Source organism: Nymphalis io, chromosome 6, assembly GCF_905147045.1.
Source record: "Nymphalis io chromosome 6, ilAglIoxx1.1, whole genome shotgun sequence".
In the NCBI taxonomy this organism is placed as follows: Eukaryota; Metazoa; Arthropoda; class Insecta; order Lepidoptera; family Nymphalidae; genus Nymphalis; species Nymphalis io.
Genome location: NC_065893.1, coordinates 9,752,719 through 9,774,285, shown reverse-complemented (window position 1 = coordinate 9,774,285; position 21,567 = coordinate 9,752,719). Strand labels below are relative to the sequence as shown.

At 36.4% G+C, this 21,567-nt stretch overlaps 1 protein-coding gene across 7 annotated transcripts; it reads left to right on the top strand.

Moving 5' to 3' along the window:
* The first annotated feature begins 479 nt into the window (after positions 1-479).
* On the top strand, positions 480-21,551 carry LOC126768879 (PHD finger protein 14). 7 transcript variants are annotated; one of them, XM_050487270.1, is made up of 21 exons: positions 481-785; positions 863-1,030; positions 2,012-2,151; positions 2,226-2,334; positions 2,821-2,949; positions 3,155-3,237; positions 3,826-3,983; positions 4,402-4,554; positions 4,746-4,861; positions 5,585-5,703; positions 5,921-6,106; positions 6,389-6,579; positions 7,146-7,195; positions 7,513-7,666; positions 8,190-8,976; positions 10,188-10,295; positions 10,583-10,657; positions 10,770-10,823; positions 14,824-14,951; positions 15,626-15,734; positions 21,304-21,550. In XM_050487270.1, the coding sequence occupies exons 1-21, from the start codon at positions 776-778 to the stop codon at positions 21,322-21,324; spliced, it is 3,048 nt and encodes a 1,015-aa protein (XP_050343227.1). In that variant the 5' UTR covers positions 481-775; the 3' UTR covers positions 21,325-21,550. The 7 variants fall into 7 exon arrangements, with proteins under 7 accessions (XP_050343228.1, XP_050343227.1, XP_050343222.1 ...); XM_050487265.1 differs by having other exon boundaries at positions 7,086-7,195; XM_050487266.1 differs by having other exon boundaries at positions 482-785; positions 3,829-3,983; positions 7,086-7,195.
* The last annotated feature ends 16 nt before the right edge of the window (positions 21,552-21,567 follow it).

Below are 21,567 nucleotides of genomic sequence, written 5' to 3'. Positions count from 1 at the left end.
AAAGTTCTTAAAATATTAGTATGATTTTGTATCAGTCGTATTCCTAGGAACAATATGAGCAACAATCGTAACAATTTATTATATTCGGTTATTTGTACATTCCAGAATTTTTGTGTGTAATTTGAAATAATATGTTAATAGTTATAGTTAACATCTTAATAATTTTTAAAGTTTAGGTTTACGTTTGAGTAGCCACCTTCTAAACAGCTACATTACATATTTAAAAAAAATTGTAAATAAAATAAGATAAGAAGTCTATAGCACAATAAAACTAGAACTAAAAATTATATAATGTTATTTCCATTTATTGTTTCATAAAAGTCTAGTATAATACATTTAAGTAATATAATTAATTATATTTTGACCTCTAGAAGCAACTTACAGTCTAAAAATTTATTAGATCTGTGAAATATATTTTATTATCTGTATGGCGTATGCTTAAAATTAGGATAAGCAAGACATATTGTATCATTTGTAGTTTGTACCTCAAGTGTATATTGCTTATGTTAAAATTCTATAAATAAAGTTCATTATTTCTTTTAGTAGTTGCAGAATTTAGATAAATCATTAGCTAAATTCTTATCTCTAAAAGTTTTCTATTATATTATATGAATTAGTGAGAATATGTTTCTGTCATAATTTCGCTAGCTGTGCCTACTGTCTAGCGTAATGTTATGTTCACGTTAACAATATAATATTGTTTAGATAAAATTTACCCTTTATAGTTCGCATTATTAAGTTATAGGAAATTTTTTGATGCGACGTGTTATATAAAATGAATAATCGTAAGTGTTTGTTTATATAAATATATGGCATGTTTTTGGTGATTATTACAAAGCCGGTCATAATATACTTATTGTAGAGACTAGAGGTCCAGCAAAGCGTAAGGTCAAGCCCGTTGAACAACCACAATCCTTATTGGACTTCGATCTTGGTGAGGGCGAGAGTTCTGACGATTCCGATTTTCGAATAGAAGACCATCCGGAGGAAAGTGACGACTATTCTATAAACACTGATGATGATGACAAAAGTATGACATACGTTATTATTTTCTTTTTAATAAATGTTAAGATGATGATGATGTGGTCCTCTTGGCCGATTTTGACTTGAAGACCATTATCAAGACAGACTAGACAACTGTACATGAGGTATTATAGTGTAAAGTTGTGTGTTCAAGGGCATTATCTTTATTTTTCGCATAGTTCGGACTTTGCTAGTATTTTAGTAGAGTGGAAAGTATTTTAGTAGCTAATATACTGATAAACTGACCAGTTACTATTGCCCAAAAATTATTCACACTTTGCTCAAGTACATTTCACAAGTACAGCAAGAAGTGTTGGATGAGGAAACAGTGTCATTTTGTATGGACCCTGCCGTTAACCTCCAACAGTTATGTGAAGTATGGAATATATTTATTTGGATCCAAAAAAAGTTAAAATTCCTGTTTTAGTTACATAATTGATTGGGTTCGTTTTTGATAAAAATAAAAATAAATTATTTTGTGGAAAAATGTGGTTATTATTAAATAAAAACCATATTTTTACATAAACAAAGTATATTTTACATAAAAAAAACTTGATTTTATACAAAAAAAAAATCTTAAACACGTAAAGCCGTTGGTCCTGCGCCTGAACTCTTTCCGGTTGTGTCGGATTGCCATCCCATCCGATTATGAGAGTTAGGGAATAGAGAGTGCACCGGTGTTTGTGCACACACTTATGCACTGTAATATCTCCTGCGTAGTTGGCTAATTTCTCTTGAGATTGGCTGCCGTGGCCGAAATTGATCTGGAGGACATTGTTTATTATTATTAGCATATTACTAATGGCCAAAAATAGTAATATGCTAATTCAGACCCACCTTCAATCCACACAGACTGAAGTCTTATAGCCACTATAAGTCAATCGACTAATGAGCTGCCTTATTCATCATTATTTTGCAAATAAATGAATAAAAGATAAATATTTTATTGAATGTGTGTATAATATTATTATTACCATTAACCTTTTAGAAAAAAATGCAAATAGTGGTAGCTCTGAAGAACAATCAGAAACAGATAATGAAGATGAATACAAAAACACAACAGGCAAACTCGGTGAAGAGATGAGTGTAGCAGATCTTCTTGAGAAAGCCAAATTACAGGAATTCAAGGTATTTAATAATAAAACTGTACTCCAATATAAAAGTTACCCTTAAAAAATATACTTTATAATTGTTGATTATAGTTTCCAGAACTAGCCAATGTGATGATATGTGCGGGTTGCCTTGGCTCAAGGAGTGATGATTTTAATGAAATTGTTGAATGTGATGGCTGTGGTGTCACTGTTCATGAAGGTATATTACTTAAATTTTTATTAAAAAATATTCTTAAACAGATGAGTAAATAGTTTGGAAAGGTGCATATTTTTCCATGTAATAATGTTACAAAATTTTCTTCAAAGTATTTCCATATTTTTTGCTCATCTGTAAATTGATACTCTGTTTTAGACTAATAATAATTGTTACTTTTAGTGCATGAAGTTTAATTGCGTGCAAATGTTAAATTTTAATGTGTATTTGAATTGTTATTACAATTCAAATACTTTATGGATGTCAATTAAAAACGATTAACGGTTTTACCTAAATATGCTGTGTACTCTTATTTTAAATGTCAAATTTTAAAATCAGTCATGACAGGCAGAAAGCAGTGTTTAACTAAACACACAAACAATGTTATGAATAATTCCTGTAATACTTATATCTATAATTATAGAACTTGTCAGTTTTAAAATTAAAAAAATATATATATTTAAGATAATAAGGAATTGTATTTTATTTTAGGTTGTTATGGAGTTTCTGATGTAACAAGTGAATCAAGTACAGTCAGTTCGGCATCAACGGAACCTTGGTTCTGTGAAGCTTGCAAAGCTGGGGTCACAGATCCTAATTGTGAGCTATGCCCCAATAAAGGTAATATTTTCTATATTGGCTTATCTTATAGTCTATGTTACTTAAGCTACATTGTGTTTGTGAAATACAAATTTATTCTATAATATATTTAATAAAAAATGTGAATAAATTTTTTTTGTTTTTTTTTTATTTTTTTATTATGCTAGTACATATAGTATAATAAAATATTTTGGTCATCAAATGTTTATTTTTTAATTTGTTTCAGGTGGTATTTTTAAGGAAACAGAAGTTGGTGCATGGGTTCATCTCGTGTGTGCACTTTATGTGCCGGGAGTAGCATTTTCAGAGGTATTACATAATGTATTTAATTTTTCGAATTCTCTATTTTAGTTCAATTTGTATATCAGAAATTTGTTAAATACCTATATTATTTAAAATATTGAACCAAACAAAGTCCCTCCGTCGCTTTTGTCTTGTCTTCTGAATGCGATAAACTCAAAAATTACCGAATGGATGTTCATACAGCTTTTACCAACCGACAGGTTAATGGGAAACGTTTATTTGTATTATTAATTAAGGTTTTGTGTAAATTGGACGAAATATGATGATTATTGCTTAAGATGTCTGAAAAAAATTATGCCGAATATACCGACCAAAGGCTCTCCGCCTTATTGGTGCGCTCTGCGTAAATGAATAGTGTTATATATATTTATATTCTACCCCTGCGAGTCTGGGAGGGGTAGCTAGTTTGCAATAAACACTGCAATAGCTCATATCCCATCATCAAAGTCTCTGTCCATCACCCGATCATTGAATGGGTAAAGAAGGCTCGGCCTCGACCTATCGGCTATTGTATCGCCAAGCGGCGATACCCTTAGCACGGTGTTCGGCAGTGAGGGGGCGGTAGTGAGTGCGTTTGTACCCGTGCGAGTGGAGCAGGTGGAGCGGCTGTCGGGCGTGACGCTGTTCGAGATGGCGTACTCGCGGTGGGGCGCGCGCTCGTGTGCGCTGTGCGCGCACGCCACGCTGGCGCGCACCGGCGTCTGCGTGGGCTGCGACGCCGGCCTCTGCAAGACCTTCTTCCACGTCACCTGGTAACTACTACACGCGTTATACTCGTATAGCGGCGCAATGACCTGATGATATGATTTTTACTTTTTAAACGAAATAATAAATTGACAAAAAATTTATATTATTATTCTTATTTTAAAAATTTTAATTCATTTCAATTTCAATCGTATTCATAGTTGTTGCAAAAGCTTTGAAGCTGCCAATGTCAAGGACGGACGCAAAAGATAGAAACAGTTTGTTACGTCATTAATTAAAATAAATGTGATAAATACACGCCAATGATAACGCTTTTCTATGAATTTATGAAACATTCCCATATTCGTGAAATTAAAGTACCTATACCAATGTAAAAATATATAGGATTACCATTAACTTAAACATCATATTAATTAATAAAAAGTGTTAAGTTTAAGGTTTTAATCTTATTTTATCTTAAAATAGTGGACAACGTGAAGGACTCCTAGCTGAAGCGCATTCGGAAGAAGCAGAACAAGCGGATCCGTTCTACGCACATTGTCGCTTGCATTCAGACAAAGCGCTAGTCAAGAAACGTAAGAGAAATTGGTTAGCGCTGCAGCTGAGGACGGAAAAAAGGTATATTTAAAATTTATATATTATATAATAAAATTAAACGCAACAATAAAAAAAAATGTTCTAAATACGTAAAAATAAAGTTGCTCGTAGGTTTATTATCTGTACTGTTTTGTTATGCGAACATTTCAAATATTTACTTTAATTTATGTCTAATGGATTTACAATAAATAAACATTTTATTTATTTTATAGAAAATTGGATTTGCAAAATAAACTAAGTACAGAGGAGAAAAAAAGGATTCAGCGGAAGCTAATCAAGTATAGAAAGAAATACTCGCAGCAGAAGGAAAACAGGAATCCACCATGGGGTACTATATTCTATATTTGTATTGTACAGACTTGTTATATACTTTGAATCTATTTTAACTATATGAATTCAGTCCACATTCAAATTAACAGTATTTTTTAATTTTTAAATAATTTTCATTTAAGTCATGCTCAGGTCTAATTCGTTCGCATGACTTCATCGTATATATAGTAGCCTGTTCATGTCCCACTACTGGGCTAAGGCCTCCTCTTCCTTTTGAGGAGAAGGTATCCACCACGCTGCTCCAATGCGGGTTGGTAGAATACACATGTGGCAGAATTTTAATGAAATTAGACACATGCAGGTTTCCTCACGATGTTTCCCTTCACCGTCAAGCACGAGATGAATTATAAACACAAATTAAGCACATGAAAATACAGTGGTGCTTGCCCGGGCTTGGACCCACGATCATCGATTAGGATTCACGCGTTCTAACCACTAGGCCATCTCGACTACTTACATCGACATCGTATATAGGGACAAAATATCATGTTTAGTTTTCATACAATTTAGTGAATATCGATAGAGGTTTGCACGCATAAACTTAGATAAGATTGATCATTATTAACGGACTATAATGTCATTAGAAAATGATTCGCTAAATCATGAAATCGAGTAGCCTCTATAACCGATTTATATTATTCCGTTCTTTCGTTCATTCAATGGACGAGAGCCAAATGTAACGCCTCGAAGTCCACCTGGTAATGAAAGTGTCCGTGTGCAGTGCCGACGCAGAAGATGGCTCGCATGGTGTACAGCAGCGCGGGCGCCATGCGCAAGTTCCAGCGGAAGGCGCAGTGCATGGGGGTCGACACGCACGCGCTCGAGTTCCAGGACGCGCAGGTCCACCATCTCACTGATTAATTCACACACTAATTCGTTCGCTTTTAAATTTATATTCAAGAATATTAAAGTTGCGATTTTTTTTTTTTGACTTTGGGAAATAATTCTAACCTAACCTGATCGTTGAAAGAAATAAAATGGGTTTGATTGCTTTGAAAGTCTCTCTTGTATATATTTGATGTGGTTTCATTATATTCAATCATCCATTGTCGACAAGATGGCGGCCCTGAAGGACGTGTCCCGCCGGTGGCACGTGCCGCCCGCGTTTTCCGTGGAGTTCGTCGGCTACTACCTGGAGAGGAACACTCGCGTCACGTCCTTGAGGAAGTCCCTCGAGAGACTCACCAAGGAAAATGAGCAGCTGCTGGTGGACGACGAGAAACTTAGGACTGATTACGACGAGGTAATATCAAAAAATGATAGACAGTTTTTTTTATAATTTGAAACTTGATTTAATTTTTTTAATAGACAAGTGAGTTTTGTGGACTTTAAAATTATTAAAGGCAATAATATTTTTTGTAAATTTTTTCGTTATATTAATTTGATACATTATTTAGATATTATAAGATAACATAAGCATCTTGTCGTCAAAAAATACTTTCTCATAATTCAAAATCCGCCTTTGTTTTTATGCGGATGAAAAATAAAACATTTCAAAACAAATAAGCCAATCGATCTATTATAGGCATCAAAAGAGAATACAGACGTTTTAGCAGAGCTAGCGTCCACGCGGCAGGGCCTTCAGAAAATATACGATGCGATCATAGCTTTATCACCAAAGAAAACGATACCAACCATTATGGAAGAGAAACCACTTATACCGTGTATAGTACCTCGATCCACACCCAAAGTGACCCCACAGCAGCTACACAAACGGTATGGTATTATTTCGATTACAATTCGTTAGTTTATGATGACGCACCTGTCATACAAACAATTTATATCTGGATTCGAAATTGAATCACTTTCTTTTTTATATATATATATATATTATTTAAAAAAAATAAATATATATATATATATATTAAAGCTTGTACAAAAATGATTAAATTTAAAATTTTAAACTTTCATATAAATAATTATATTGTGAAAAGTGGGTAATGGGCTAATTTGGTGCATGAGATAGAATATATCTATAAAAACCAAATCAGAATGTTCAGTTATTGAAAATGGTACTTTATACAGGATGGCAAGTTGACATTGATGGTTTTTAAGGATTCCGACCTAAGTATAAAATACAGGATTTTGGTATTTCTATATACATGTCGTGAAACATCAGTTACACAAGTGTCCTTAACAGCTAAATGTTAAGTTGCCGTCCCGTATTCGCACGAGAACCAAGTGCGTGTTATTATGGGCGTACTGTATGGTGGGCGGGCCAGCAGGTCGATATCTGTACCCACCGCGGCTGCACTTAAGATGGGCGTTGGTTTTCCTCTTAGCGACAACCCGGACGCTCGCCAAGGAAAAGTTCTGTCTACTTCGTTAGAAGGTCCGTACTACATTACTATTTATGGCATGTTAACATTCCCCGTTGTAGTTTGTACGATTGTGATGAAAATATTTCACTCGTTACTTATTAAACGTTTAAATATTTTTAACGCTCGTAACGTTAATATTATTTGTGCATTATATAATTCAGCTGATATAATTTAATGTACGAAAAAGTAAATTTAAATCGTTAGTGCGTATGCTAAAACGGTGTTGTCGTACTCTTACCCCCGAGCGCGCTCGAGACATTCCGTTGCGTGTCCGCTTCATAATACTGGAACCGCCCGTATCGTTTGCGTTTGTCGATTGGCGCGGCAGCGACGGGCGCGCTGGCCCGCGAGTGCGCGGTGTGCGCGCGCAGCAGCGAGCAGCACCTCATGGCGGCGTGCGACACGTGCCGCCACCACTACCACCTGCACTGCCTGCGCCCGCCGCTGCAGCGCCCGCCCAAGAAGAGCAAGCTCTACGGCTGGTGAGTACCTCGTATTTGTGATTGTAATTCATCTCGTGCTTGACGGCGAAGGAAAACATCGCGAGGAAACCTGCATGTGTCATTTCATTGAAATTATGTCACATGTGTATTCTACCAACCCGCATTCGAGCAGCGTGGTGGAATCCTCCTCAAAAAGGGAGAGGCCTCCTTAGCCCAGCAGTGGGACTTACAGGCTGTTACTGTACTGAGTACCACGCACTATATATAATAATGTATAACTTGTTTAAATATGGATGTGTCCAATAAAACGACCTATATTCAATGATTTATACTATTGTCGCAAGTTTTGTCAATAGTAAAGATTCCAGGAACGAGCTAAGTTATGCTGCACGTAATTTTTTCTAAGATTTATAACTGTTCGTTTCGTCTATTTGTATACGAAGATTGACATTTTTTGTTTAATATTATGTGTATTTTCGGATATTAAAAACTAGTTTTTACCAATTGAATTAGTCGTAAAAACGTAAGGTGTAAGTGGTATAATAATTTATTTCTTTATCAGGCAATGTTCCGAATGCGACAAAACATCAGATTCAGAACCTGAAGTGCTGGAAAAGAAAGTTCCGCGCCGGTCGCGTATTCGCTACAGCAAAGACGGTGCGATCATATCCGAACCTCATAGTCCGGGCTCCGTCCCGAATTCCCCACCACCGAAGCCTAAACCGGAGAAAATACATAAAGTGGAAAAATCAAAGAGTAACATATCTTCGGAAAATGTTTCGCCGATAAAGGTGACGATAAAACCGTTCGAGTTCAGTAGCGATGGCAACGAGTGTACAGAAATAAAGTCGAAAAGAGAGAAGAAGGCGAAATCTAAAAAGGACTACTCGTCGACCTCGGGCGGTGAGAGCGAGATATCGACGAAGAAAATACACAAACGTAGTTTCACGTCGCCCATTCTCACGAACACGCCGCTCATGTCGATAACTCCGATAGTCGCGGACAGTCCGAACGATTCGCACAACGAACATTCGAACGATTCAGCGAACGTCGTTCCGACGAAAGATTCGAGTTTCTATTCGCAAAACTTATCATTTTCAGCGCTCCTCAACGATTCCAAGGAGAGGGACAGTAAAGCTATCGAGAGCTCGATAGAGAACACACTCGCTAACTTATCGTCGGACATCGCGATGTACAAAGCGAATAGGAAGCGAAGAAAGGAGAAACACAGATCTCGTTACTCGCCCGATCTGATGCGATCTCCCTCGAAGTCCCATAAACATAAAAGGAAGAAGAAGACGCAAGATATAGAGAATCCCGATCCCCCGCATCCGAGGATCACGATCAAAGTATGTATTTGTTGATATATCGTATTTATAATTATGCCAGAATGTTGACGTTAGAACAATCTTGACGTTAGAAAAAATGACTAATTAAAAAATCATTTTAAGTTCATTTTTATATTATAAATTAATTATACTGGTGGTAGGGCTTTGTGCAAGCCCGTCTGGGTAGGTACCACCCACTCATCAGATATTCTACCGCAAAACAGCAGTACTTGGTATTGTTGTGTTCCGGTTTGAAGGGTGAGTGAGCCAGTGTAATTATAGGCACAAGGGACATAAAATCTTAGTTCCCAAGGTTGGTGGCGCATTGGCTATAAGCGATGGTTGACAGTTCTTACAATGCCAATGTCTAAGGGCGTTTGGTGACCACTTACCATCAGGTGGCCCATATGATCGTCCGCCTTCCTATTCTATAAAAAAAAAACATATTTCTAATTCTATTTATTGTCAGTTTTCATATAGTTTTTCAAGCTTTATTTTCGCCCGTTATTTCTTTCTTTCTTCCTTCTTATCATGTAAGTACGACATAAAGGAAATATCTTCTCGAAATATCATACTCTCGGCGTCATATCTCTCGAAATATCTGATATATGGGGCGATTATATATAAGACAACGTTCTCAATATTTAAATTCGGTAAAATATATCCTACAGTTAGTACTATGCCCGCTCTGCAGCCACATGTCGTGTGGCTGTGCCGGCAATTACGCAAATTTGGCATGTCTACTGATCCGTTCCTTGTGGTCGTAGTATGAAGTACATAAGTTTGTCGTATAGCCAATAGGCTTCCTCAACATACATATTTATGTGATACAAAATTTTCAAACTTTACTGGTGCTATTAAGGTTAGGACATTAAGTATATTATTGTAAATGTATTATGTATTATACTAATAATGCTAATAAATAATAATATCCTGGGACATTTTTCACACACGGCCATCTGATCCCAAATTAAGCTTGTACAGAGCTTGTACTATGGAAACCAGACAACTGATATACTAAATATACTATTTTTCTTTTGTAAATACATACTTATATAGATAATTACACCCAGACTCAGGACAAACAGACATGGTCATGCACACAAATATCTGTCCTGGATGGTAATCGAACCCACAACCTTCGGCGTGAAAGGCAAGCATCCACCAACCACGCCAACCGGCTCGTCAGATAAGATTTTCGTCATTTTCGCTAATAAGATTTTTATTTTCAGATAAAACCTATTCCCAAACCGGACGGGTCTCTAGACACGCAGATGTTCTACGTTCCAACGGATAGCAACGACGGACCTCCTCCAGCCGTCATTAAAAAACTATCTAAGGTAAGGTATATCTTTCTAAAAATATACGGCCTTATAAAAGTTGTCGGCGAGTGATTAGTTGAATAATACCCTGTTTCTTCTTTCAAATGTCATATCAATAATGACTGAAAGAGAGAAACAGAGTGTTTAACTTAACAGTCGCTAAGCATTAAATAAGGCTGATAAAGATGAGATTCGTTTAAATTATTATATAACTTTAATAGTTTTATGAATAAACGTATAAGTATGAAAGAAATATAAAATCTTTTTTGAGAATTTCGAGGTTGAAAGTGTATGTTTGTCCGCAGCACGTAGAACACGAAGCGCCCACGTCTCCGCTGCCAGCGATACCGACGACACCCGACCCTCTCGCTAATACATCCGTAAGTATATGACAAACAACATAAGTTTAAAAGTTATATAGAATAGGTAAATTTTAAGTAAAAATTATATAAAATATATTTGATAAAAAACTTTTAATCTATTATTTCCAAGCTTCCCAATCAGGATGAAAAACCGATCGAACCGGTTGCGATAACAAAACCGAAGGTATTAACATTTTATCACATTAACATGATCATTCCATATATATATAATCTTGCCGGTTCTTCACGATAGAATCTACATTCCGAACCGGTGGTAGCTTTACTTATTCGATACATATGTGATTTGACTTTATTTAATAAGAATGAAGAAATAAAATCAAAATATATTTTTATTCAAGTTGACTCTCACGAGTTGATTTTAATCGTCATTTTCACTAGATTATATTAAATGTAAAGCTACCGAAAAACGACATCAAACTGAATGGTTCTGAAACTTTTTTCAACAAATATATAATATATTCTAATTGCAGGAGGATTAAAGATAAACAGACTTTGATGGTTATAAGACTTGATTAGGACTGTATCTAATTTCTTTATATTTTTTAATATGAATAAAACACCCGTTCTCTGTAACTGGTTTATTGCGACTAACTTAAAACATATAGTTTACGACTTACATATATCATGATTTATATGACCAGATTTACATATACCATGATTTACATGAAAAAAAAAAAAAGCCGAGATGGCCTAGTGGTAAGAACGCGTGAATCTTAACCGATGATCGTGGGTTCAAACCCGGGCAAGCACCACTGAATTTTCATGTGCTTAATTTGTGTTTATAATTCATCTCGTGCTTTAACGGTGAAGGAAAACATCGTGAGGAAACCTGCATGTGTCTAATTTCATTGAAATTCTGCCACATGTGTATTCTACCAACCCGCATTGGAGCAGCGTGGTGGAATAAGCTCCAAACCTTCTCCTCAAAAAAAAAAGGGAGAGGAGGCCTTAGCCCAGCAGTGGGACATTAAGAGGCTGTTACTGTACTGTACTGTACTGTACTGATTTACATGACCATATTTACATACACCATGCGATTCACTAATGGCTCTGCTGTATTATGCATTACGAAGACATCTTCATGAATACGCATATATTGTTTATTTACAATACATTACAATTCAACTATCCTTATATCCGTTATAAGCTTACTTCAAGTTTAGATAAAACTTCGCGTTCATTCGAAACGTTTTTTTTTTTGCGAATTCGAAACGAAGACCACAGATTATTTTCGATTTCGACTAATAATGTCTTGTCAATTATATGTCAAGATCATTTGATTATCTCCTATTGGTATGGACAGTAAACTTAGTTATGGGTGTAGTTGCCAAGAACATTTTTTTCTAAATATTATTTGTTTACACGCAATATGACCGATAATTGATCGAGTCGTGATGAATGCTATTCCAATGTTAGGAAGAAAAAATATAAACAAACGTTTTTATACATATATTTTATGCGATGTATTAATAGTAATTTACGACCACATAACATTTTAGTGTTGTGGCTTTCATGTACAAAACAACACAATTCGAATTAGCGGCACATACATACATCGCTCTAGTATATTTCTAAGACGCCATTTATTTCTCGAATTTTCAGTTTTTAAAAAGATTTTTAAAACGATGATGTTGTAATGTAAATTGAATTATTTAACTTTTTACGATACATATAAAAGGAATAAAATTGTGGCAATTGAAACGTATAATTATGAAGATTATTGGTAATGATAGCTCAAATAAAAATATTATACTATTTCTTTGAGGAAATAAAAAATGTGTTTATTATTTTTTTAATATAAACAGGGAGTTTAATTAATAACATTTAGAAATTCTTCAAATTTAAGTTAAATCAAAATATAGTTAATCCTAGTAGGCTCTGTCATATACTGTTGAAGCATTTTCCTTTACTATAGTAATGTCATGTCATAATCTAAGGAATTCTCGTCTGAGCAAAAATAGAACCAATGAGACACATAAGAAACTATTTACTTGGTGGTACTGCTTTATTCAACTCGTCTGGGTAGGTAGTATCCACCCATCATATATTCTACCGCCAAACAACAATATTTAGTATTGTTGTGTTCCAATTTGAAGGGTTAATGAGCCAGTGCAACTACGGGCACAACGGACATAACAACGTTCCTAATGTTGTTGTAAATATTTCTTACAACGCCAATTTCTATGGGCGGTGGTGACCACTTACCGCCAGGTGGTTTGCCAATCCGTCTACATACGTCATAAAAAAAGGATTACGAAATGCTTAAAAGCAACGTTCAATGGAATGGCGATAGGAAGGACATGAATAATGTTGTAATATTATTTAAAATAAAATAGTGTAAAATGTGTTTTATAACAGTAGGCATGCATATTTACATATTTCATGGCTCTTCTATTACATTGGAATTTAATTTATAATTCAATAGATTAAACATACATAGAATTATGACAAAGTTGTTTATTTACCTTTTATCTCCTTCCTTTGGAATGAAGAATTAAGTATGAAATAAGGACTTTCTAGCATTGGCAGGTAACTAATATTTTCATGGAGTGAATTGAGAATATTGGTCTGACTCGGTTAATCTCCAAGCGTTGCTAATTCTATTAAAAATGAAATTGTACAAAAGAACCTTTATTCATAGCTATTTTAATTACGATATTTTTTTACATTTATAATGAATTTTATGTAAAATAAGTATTCCAAAAGTGAAAATGATTGGGATTATTTTTAGACTATATGTACTATAATGTAGAGAACAGTTACTTTACAAATCAAAAGACTTTTAATCCTTAGGCTACTAATAGACTTGTCTTTAAAATATAAACTAAAGTTAGTGCAGTTAATCTCTTTGCAATACTTAAGGAAAAATATATGACATAGGTATATATACATTTAAAATTCGTAAAGAAGTTGATAATGAGAATGAATAGTGACGTTTCACCTTTAAAACGTTATTCATACGGCAAAATGCCAGAGAGAAGAGTTTTACTAAAGACGTACTTGGCACATTAGACTTTACATTCGCAAAGGCTGGGGGTCTGCGATATCTTTTGTTATCGCATCACGTATTGTTACGCGGACGAAACAATGGACGAGACGAAATGCATAAAAATCTCCAGAGATGTATGCTTTATGTATACTTGGTCTTTTTTATCTTTCCATTCGGAATGTTCTGTAATAGCTCCGATTAGGGGAATATATTTGGACAATATTGATATAAAACCTCGTTTTGAGGTCGCAGGAGTACGATATTTCATGTAATATAATATGTGTTTGCCAAAACAATAGTAGAATAATCATAAAGTAGAAATTCGTTTAATTTAATTTTGGGTTTTCTTCAAATTGGAAGTAATTTAATGTCGCACATACTTAACTGTTTTTTTTTTAATATTAAGACGGTATTTCATTATAATTCGTTAAATAATGAAAATGTTTCAAATTTTCGTTTGTAATTATAATTCATACGACGGATACGAGCAAACTATTATTCACAAAATATATTTAATTAAAAATCAGAATAGAACGATTATGGTTTTTTAAAACCTGTAGTCTTATGTAATTATTTTTTTACGAGATCTCGTAAAATCGATAATAGTAGTCAGTTGAAATAAGTTGAAAACACAAATTTCGTTTAAATTTTTTTATGCACATTGACCAATATTTGCGACTGTCGTGTATCGTAAATTGGGCAAAGTTACACACACTAACTTAATTATTGATTAGGGATTAAATCTAAGCGGACTTGCTAAAGTAGTATAAAAAAATTAAATGTTGATAAATTATTATCGCCGCTCATTGGGAATAGTCCTGAAAGATAATTCATTAACTATTCCTTACCCAATAATGAGCGACCATGGCAACTAATATAATATGTCCTTGTGCCATTATTTAGTCATACCATTAAAACCGAAACAAAGCAATAATAAATAACACTGTTTGATGGAGGGGACAGAGGATGGGTTGTACCTACAAAAACGAGCTCACACAAAGTCCACCGGTACCAATTTGTACATTATAACCGAAACAAAGCAATAATAAATAACACTGTTTGATGGAGGGGACAGAGGATGGGTTGTACCTACAAAAACGAGCTCACACAAAGTCCACCGGTCCGAATTTGTACGCATTCCCTCGTATTGTCAGTAACAAAAATTGACGGCTAGCGTTCGCGTGAGAGTCGCGTGCGCAGAAGCGGTGGCGCCGGCGAGTCCGCGCCGCACGCGAACGCTCTGCCGCCCCTCTCAGCCTGCGACGTGTGCGAACAGCCCGGCGACACCAGCAACCTCGTCAGGTGATCTATCATACATTTATGTTTCTACCTGTACATTGCATGTTATATTTCGGTTTAAACGCATACATACATATTTATTGTTTACATTTAAAATTCATCTTTTCAATTTATAATTTTTAATGCATTTTAAAGCGACACGAACAAAAGAATGGAAAAATATGATATATCTTTATTTTATTTTTTATTATTATTCGACGAACTGAGGGATTCTACATATTATGTTATCGCTTGGTTTATTAGTGCGCGTAACGTTATTCCGATTTTTTTTTTTAATCTACATAATAATCTTTATTACTCTACCACATTTTATTATTCTGCTTTATTTTATGTCATATATAATTAATATTTGTTTTATAAAATAAAATTTATTATTAATGAAAAAATTAAAAATTAATGATTTCAATTTTAATCTGTCAAAATGGTGTATGATAATGATATAAACAGTCGTTAGTAAGATCCAAATAAATATTTTTAAAAAATACAGGAATTCAATAGTATCGTGTATCCAATACATTTATTTTTAAACAAAACAGCATAAATTTCAACTACATTAGCATTTAAACTAATCGCGAAACATACACGTAGCCAAGTTCCCAGCTATCTATTAAGTTAAGCGACGAGTTACGAATAGTTGGAATCCTCTAGTTCTCGAGCAAGCAATTGTCTGTATTCAGATGCGACGAGTGCAGCAAACGTTACCACTTCACTTGCTTGGAGCCGCCTCTGAATAAGAATCCGAAGAAGCGAGGCTACTCGTGGCATTGTGCCGACTGCGATCCCACTGTGAGTGTTTACCTTAACTCGTGAATGTTCAAAGTTTTTATTTGATTACGTTTTCGAGAGAAAATATAAAAATTTTTGTTGGCAAGCACGAGTTCAAATTGTTTTCTTTGTTGTTTATTTATTGTCTTGATTTCTGTAAACTGGATTTTGCTTTAAAATTTACGATACTTTTACTATATTCATTCTTTGAAAATTCATTGCCCAATCGTTTAATAAATTACCTGATAAATAAACGATTACATAAATCATTTAATTTCGGCAAAAAATGTAAATGAGTTTATGAACATTTTATAAATTTTATAAAATTGCTTTTCTTTTGTTATCACGATCAATTGTTTTTTTTTTTTTTGAAAAATTTTAAATAATTGTATTTACCGAATAATTCTCTGATACTAATTAGCTAGGGAGTTGGCAAGCATTTCGGTATGTATTTAGCTGAGGTTTCATATCGATGATATTAGTGCAATACGACACGAATTTGTCCAAAAAAAAAAAAATTGTCCTACTTCGCTGCGTTTTTGAGTTATAGCGCTTCAAATTAGTAAAAATAAAAAAAGCTTACAAAAATCTTTGCTCCTGTCTGCCTCTAAGGTCAAAATCATCCTGAAAACATCCCTGAAATTATAAAAATCGAAAGGACGCTATTAGAACCATGAGCATATTATTAATAGAACTTTTTACATTTTCAAAATTCCGTCACACGATAATGCAAAGCGATGGATGTGTGCCTCATCGGTTTTCTTTGATTGTATAAGTAATGCGAACATCCCTCCTAGAGGCAGATATGAGCAAGTTATATAGTTAAATTTTTTCGTCATTTGGAGCGCTGTAAATCGACGACGCAGAGGAAACATACTGGCCAAGCATTTTTATGTAGTCTTTTATAATGTTAATAATAGAACAATTCAGGTATGTCACGTGTGCACATCATATATATATATATATATATATATATATATATATATATATATATATATATATATACATATATATATATATTTTTTAATTATAAAAAAAAATAAAAGATATTTTGCTACAATCAACAGCCAATCGTTGTCCACTGCTGAACATAGGCCTCTCCCAAGGTGCGCCAAAGCTCCCTGTCCTCCGCCTTCCGCATCCAGTTGGTGCCCGCCACCTTCTTAAGGTCGTCGGTCCACCTGGCTGGAGGGCGCCCTACGCTGCGCTTGCCGATTCGCGGTCTCCACTCTAGGACTCGTCTGCTCCAACGGCCATCGGTCCTACGACATACGTGACCAGCCCACTGCCACTTCAGCCTGCTAATTTTGCAAGCTATGTCGGTGACTCCGGTTCTTTTCCGGATAATCTCATTTCTGATCTTATCCTTCAAAGATACTCCGAGCATAGCTCGCTCCATAGCACGCTGAGCGACTTTGAATTTGTGGACTAGTCCCGCAGTTAGTGTCCACGTTTCGGCACCGTATGTCATGGCAGGTAAGACGCATTGGTTGAAGACTTTCGTCTTCAAACATTGCGGTATAGACGACTTGAGGACTTGACGAAGGTTGCCAAATGCTGCCCATCCCAAGCGAATTCTTCGATCGGCTTCCTTCTCGAAGTTGTTCCTACCGACTTGTATTATCTGTCCTAGGTAGGTATATTCACTAACAACTTCGAGAGGTTTCCCCTCGACGTATATCGGTCCCGGCACGACATGCCTATTGAACATGACCTTGGTCTTGTCCAAGTTCATACCGAGACCGACACACCGGGAAGACTCGCCTAGGCTACGCAGCATTTCGGTGAGTTGTTCCAGCGACTCTGCTATGATGACGATATCGTCGGCAAATCGAAGGTGTGAGATGTACTCGCCGTTTACATTGACTCCATACCTAGTCCAATCCAGCGTTTTGAAAACGTCTTCCAACGCGTTGGTGAACAGTTTCGGGGATATTACATCCCCCTGTCTCACCCCTCTGCGCAATTGGATCGCCTTCGTCTTACAGTCCTGGATGTGGACAGTCATTGTAGCGGCATTGTACAGACATCTCAGTACCTCGATATATCTCCAATCGATATGACATCTCTGCAATGAGTCGAGCACTGCCCAGGTTTCGATGGAGTCGAAGGCTTTCTCGTAGTCCACAAATGCCATACACAGCGGCTGATTGTACTCTTCGGTCTTCTGCACAATCTGCCGAACAGTATGGATGTGGTCCACGGTGCTGTAGCCTGATCGAAAGCCGGCTTGCTCTGGGGGCTGGAACTCGTCAAGTCGTCTGGCGAGACGGTTCGTGACGACTCTTGAGAACAGCTTATACACGTGACTCAGGAGGGAGATTGGTCTGTAGTTTTTCAAGAGGGTTTTATCACCTTTCTTGAAAAACAGTACCACCTCACTCCCGCTCCACGTTTCCGGGGTCTTGCCATGTTGGATGACGGAATTAAAGAGGCTTGCTAGCTCTTTCAGGACCGGAGTCCCGCCTGCCTTAAGCAACTCTGTTGTGATTCCGTCATCTCCCGGAGATTTGTTGTTTTTAAGCTGTTCTAGAGCCGCCCTAATCTCTCCTTGGTCAACGACCGGGAGCTCCTCGGAGTAATGGCGCATAAGAGGGGCGCGCTGGTCATCAATACTGATTCCCATGGGTTTATCCGATCTTGAAGAGAACAACTGCCCATAAAACCTCTCTACTTCTCCGATAATCTCAGGCCTAGAGGTAACGACCCCACCATTTTCAGTTTTAAGTTTTGTCAGACGCGGCCTCCCAAACTTGCGAGCGAACACTTTCGATCCCCGATTTTGCTCAATCGCAGCCTTGATGGCACGGGTATTGGAGCGTCGGAGATCGCGTCGCGCCAGCGTTATTATTATTTGATTTAAGGCCTTATCTGACAAAAACGATGGTAGTTCTCGTCGTTTTCTCATGAGCTCGAGTGTCTCAGCAGAGAGTTTTGGTGCGTTGTCTCTTCTCTGTGGCGGAAAACACTTGCGGGATGTGTTTTGCAGTATTTTGACCAGCGTGTCGGTTCTCTCATCAATGCTTTCCAATGGTTTCCAACGCGGTGAATTGATTTTGAAGTTCCATTTGGAACTTTTCGGAGCCTTGAGCAGCTTGGAGCATGGTAGGTCGGAGAGTAGACCTCATCATTCTCGATCTTTCGGCTTTTAAGTTGATATTTAGAGTGCCTCGAACCAAGCGGTGATCACTTCCGGTATTAAACCTGTTGATCACTGAAACATCTCTAAATATGTGCCTTTTATTCGAAATGATAAAGTCTATCTCGTTCCTTGTCACGTTATCGGGGCTTCGCCAGGTCCACCTCCTCTGAGGCTTCTTTTGAAAGAAAGAATTCATCAAAAAAAGCCCCTGCGCTTCGAGAAAGTTTACCAGCATTTGCCCCCTGTGATTTCTGCAGCCCAAGCCGTAAGGTCCGACTTTCGATTCACCGCTATCTTGTACTCCCACTTTAGCATTAAAGTCTCCCATAACAACATTGTAGTGGGCCCTCGAGGTGTCGTTGAGGGCCTTTGCGATGTCCTCGTACATCGCTTCGACCACATCATCAGAGTATGTCGAAGTTGGCGCATATACCTGTACAACCTTCAGGGAGTACCTGTCGGAAAGTTTTAGGACAAGGTACGCTACCCGGTTCGACACACTACTGATTTCCACAATGCTGCTAATGAGATCCTTTTTGACTAGAAAACCGACACCACCCTGGGAGAGGTTATCACCTTCGCGGAAGTAGAGTAAGTTACCGGACTCTAGAGTTATCGTGTCCTCCCCCTGTCTTCGGGCTTCAGATAACCCCAGTATATGCCAGTTTATATGACTTAACTCTACTTCTAATTCGGCGAGGTGATGGTCCAGCCTCATCGAGCGTCCATTATACGTTGCCATTTTCAGTCGTTTTATACGGTAGCCTGCCGTGAACCGGTGATTCTTAGCACCCCCTGCCCTGCCGATACCGCGACCGCTACCTTGGTCGGGCCTAGCGGGCTTGCCGGTAACTGGGGGCCTTTTTTTGGGCGCATCTGCCATTTAGGGAGGGGTTTGCCCATACTCGCCGCGCTGGGCAGGCGTGTTGGCGAGCGCAGTAGGGGGTAAGATGTTTATGGGAGGGGGGACGCTGCTGCCCATCCCCCCTTTTCCCCGTCCCTCAGTCGCCTCTTACGACACCCACGGGATGAGATTGGGGGAGTACTATTCTAAGCCGGTATTCCACGGCATTTTGCTACAATAGTCAGTTAAGATGTCTCTCTAATTTTCGTCGTTTTCAGAAGGAATTTGAACTTCAGCGTCAGAGACAGGCATGAGCAAATAATATATATCTATTGTTTGTTAAATTCAAAGCACTTTCAATTGACAATGCAGCGCTACCGTGGTGGCAGACGAGATCCTTAATGTTTCAATTATCTATCTCTTAATAGTGTAATAATTTCTGCCATTTGAGCAAATCTTCAAATCAAATTTTCTTCGCCAGCTCCCTAACCACGTTTTTTGGAATAGAAATATTTTAATTAACTTTGTATATGTAATATTTTATTTACTTTATCACAAGAAAAAATAAAAATATAAATGAATGATAAAATTATCTTAAAGTAAATAGCTTTGAGGAAAGTACACGAGCTCGCGAGCTGCGTTTTTTAATTTGCATTGCTAATAATTACTTAAAGTGCTTGAAAGCGCTTTAATGAATTAGAACTGTGATCTAAGAAGATAAAGTGTTTTAAAAAACTTATTGCAAAGCAACAATCTGAATAATTAGTATTATCTTGTACTCTTAAATGTTTTATCTTATATGAATGTTGTAGTTTAAAAAAGGTTTAACATTAATGCGTTAATTAAATTTAAGGCTGTGATTAAATTGATCCTAAACTTGGTAATTTAAGTCGATCATTGCAAGACAGCGAAAAGAACGTATTGCGAAAGAATATAACAGATGAGTGAAAACAATTAACATGTATACATGCACTGTTTTATTTTTTTATAAAATAAGGAGGCGGGCGGGCACTTGGGCCACCTGATTATAAATCGTCACCATCACCGATAGGCATAAGCGCATTAAGAAATATTAACCATTCCTTAAATCATAACGTGCCACCAACCTGGGTAACTAAGATGTCCCTTGTGCGTGTAGTAACACTGGCTCACTCACCCTTCAAACAGAGCACAACGATCCTAATTATTGTTGTTTGGCGCTTGAATATGTGATGAGTAAACGCTGACCATAAGATGAATTATAAACACAAATTAACACGAAAACTTAGTGAAGCTTGCCCGGGTTCGAAACAGCAATCTTCGATAAAGATTAGCGTGATCAAGCACTGGGTCATTTCGACTTTTATTTAAATTAATTCCTCGCCAAAATTTTAATTTGTTACGTTTTAATATCGTCACGGATTTTCCGAACAGCCGTTTGGCAGTTTTTTAACGGTTATTATATGTAAAAACAAAGCACGTTCGGTTCAGGTTTTACACTTTATTTAAATACTATTTTAACAGAAACACAAATTTACAAAATCGTATAGTAATTTTAATGATGACTGGAGAAAAAAAATATACATTTTTTTTTATGTTATAGACTAATATAACATTTCTTACAGGATCTAGAAGAAAACAATTGAAGCGACAAACGTATAACGAGCACATATATGAAGTATGATGTGGCGTCTGTATGTATTACAAAGAAAATAATTATAGGGATTTGGATATGCTTAGTCTATTTTAAGTATCTGTTGTGTTGTTTTTTTTTAATATATGTGCCGTGAAAGTAAATATATTAATTATATATTACATAAGTGAACTCTCAATATGTTTAATTGTAGCATTATTGTGTTTCTTGTATCACTGATGCAATAAATAATAAC

Excerpts from the sequence above, each read along its gene's own strand:
- LOC126768879 (XM_050487265.1), top strand. Across the intron at positions 7,196-7,512 it reads TCTGTCTACTTCGTTAGAAG|CGACGGGCGCGCTGGCCCGC; the intron begins GTCCGTACTACA and ends TTGGCGCGGCAG. Across the intron at positions 10,658-10,769 it reads ACCCTCTCGCTAATACATCC|CTTCCCAATCAGGATGAAAA; the intron begins GTAAGTATATGA and ends ATTATTTCCAAG.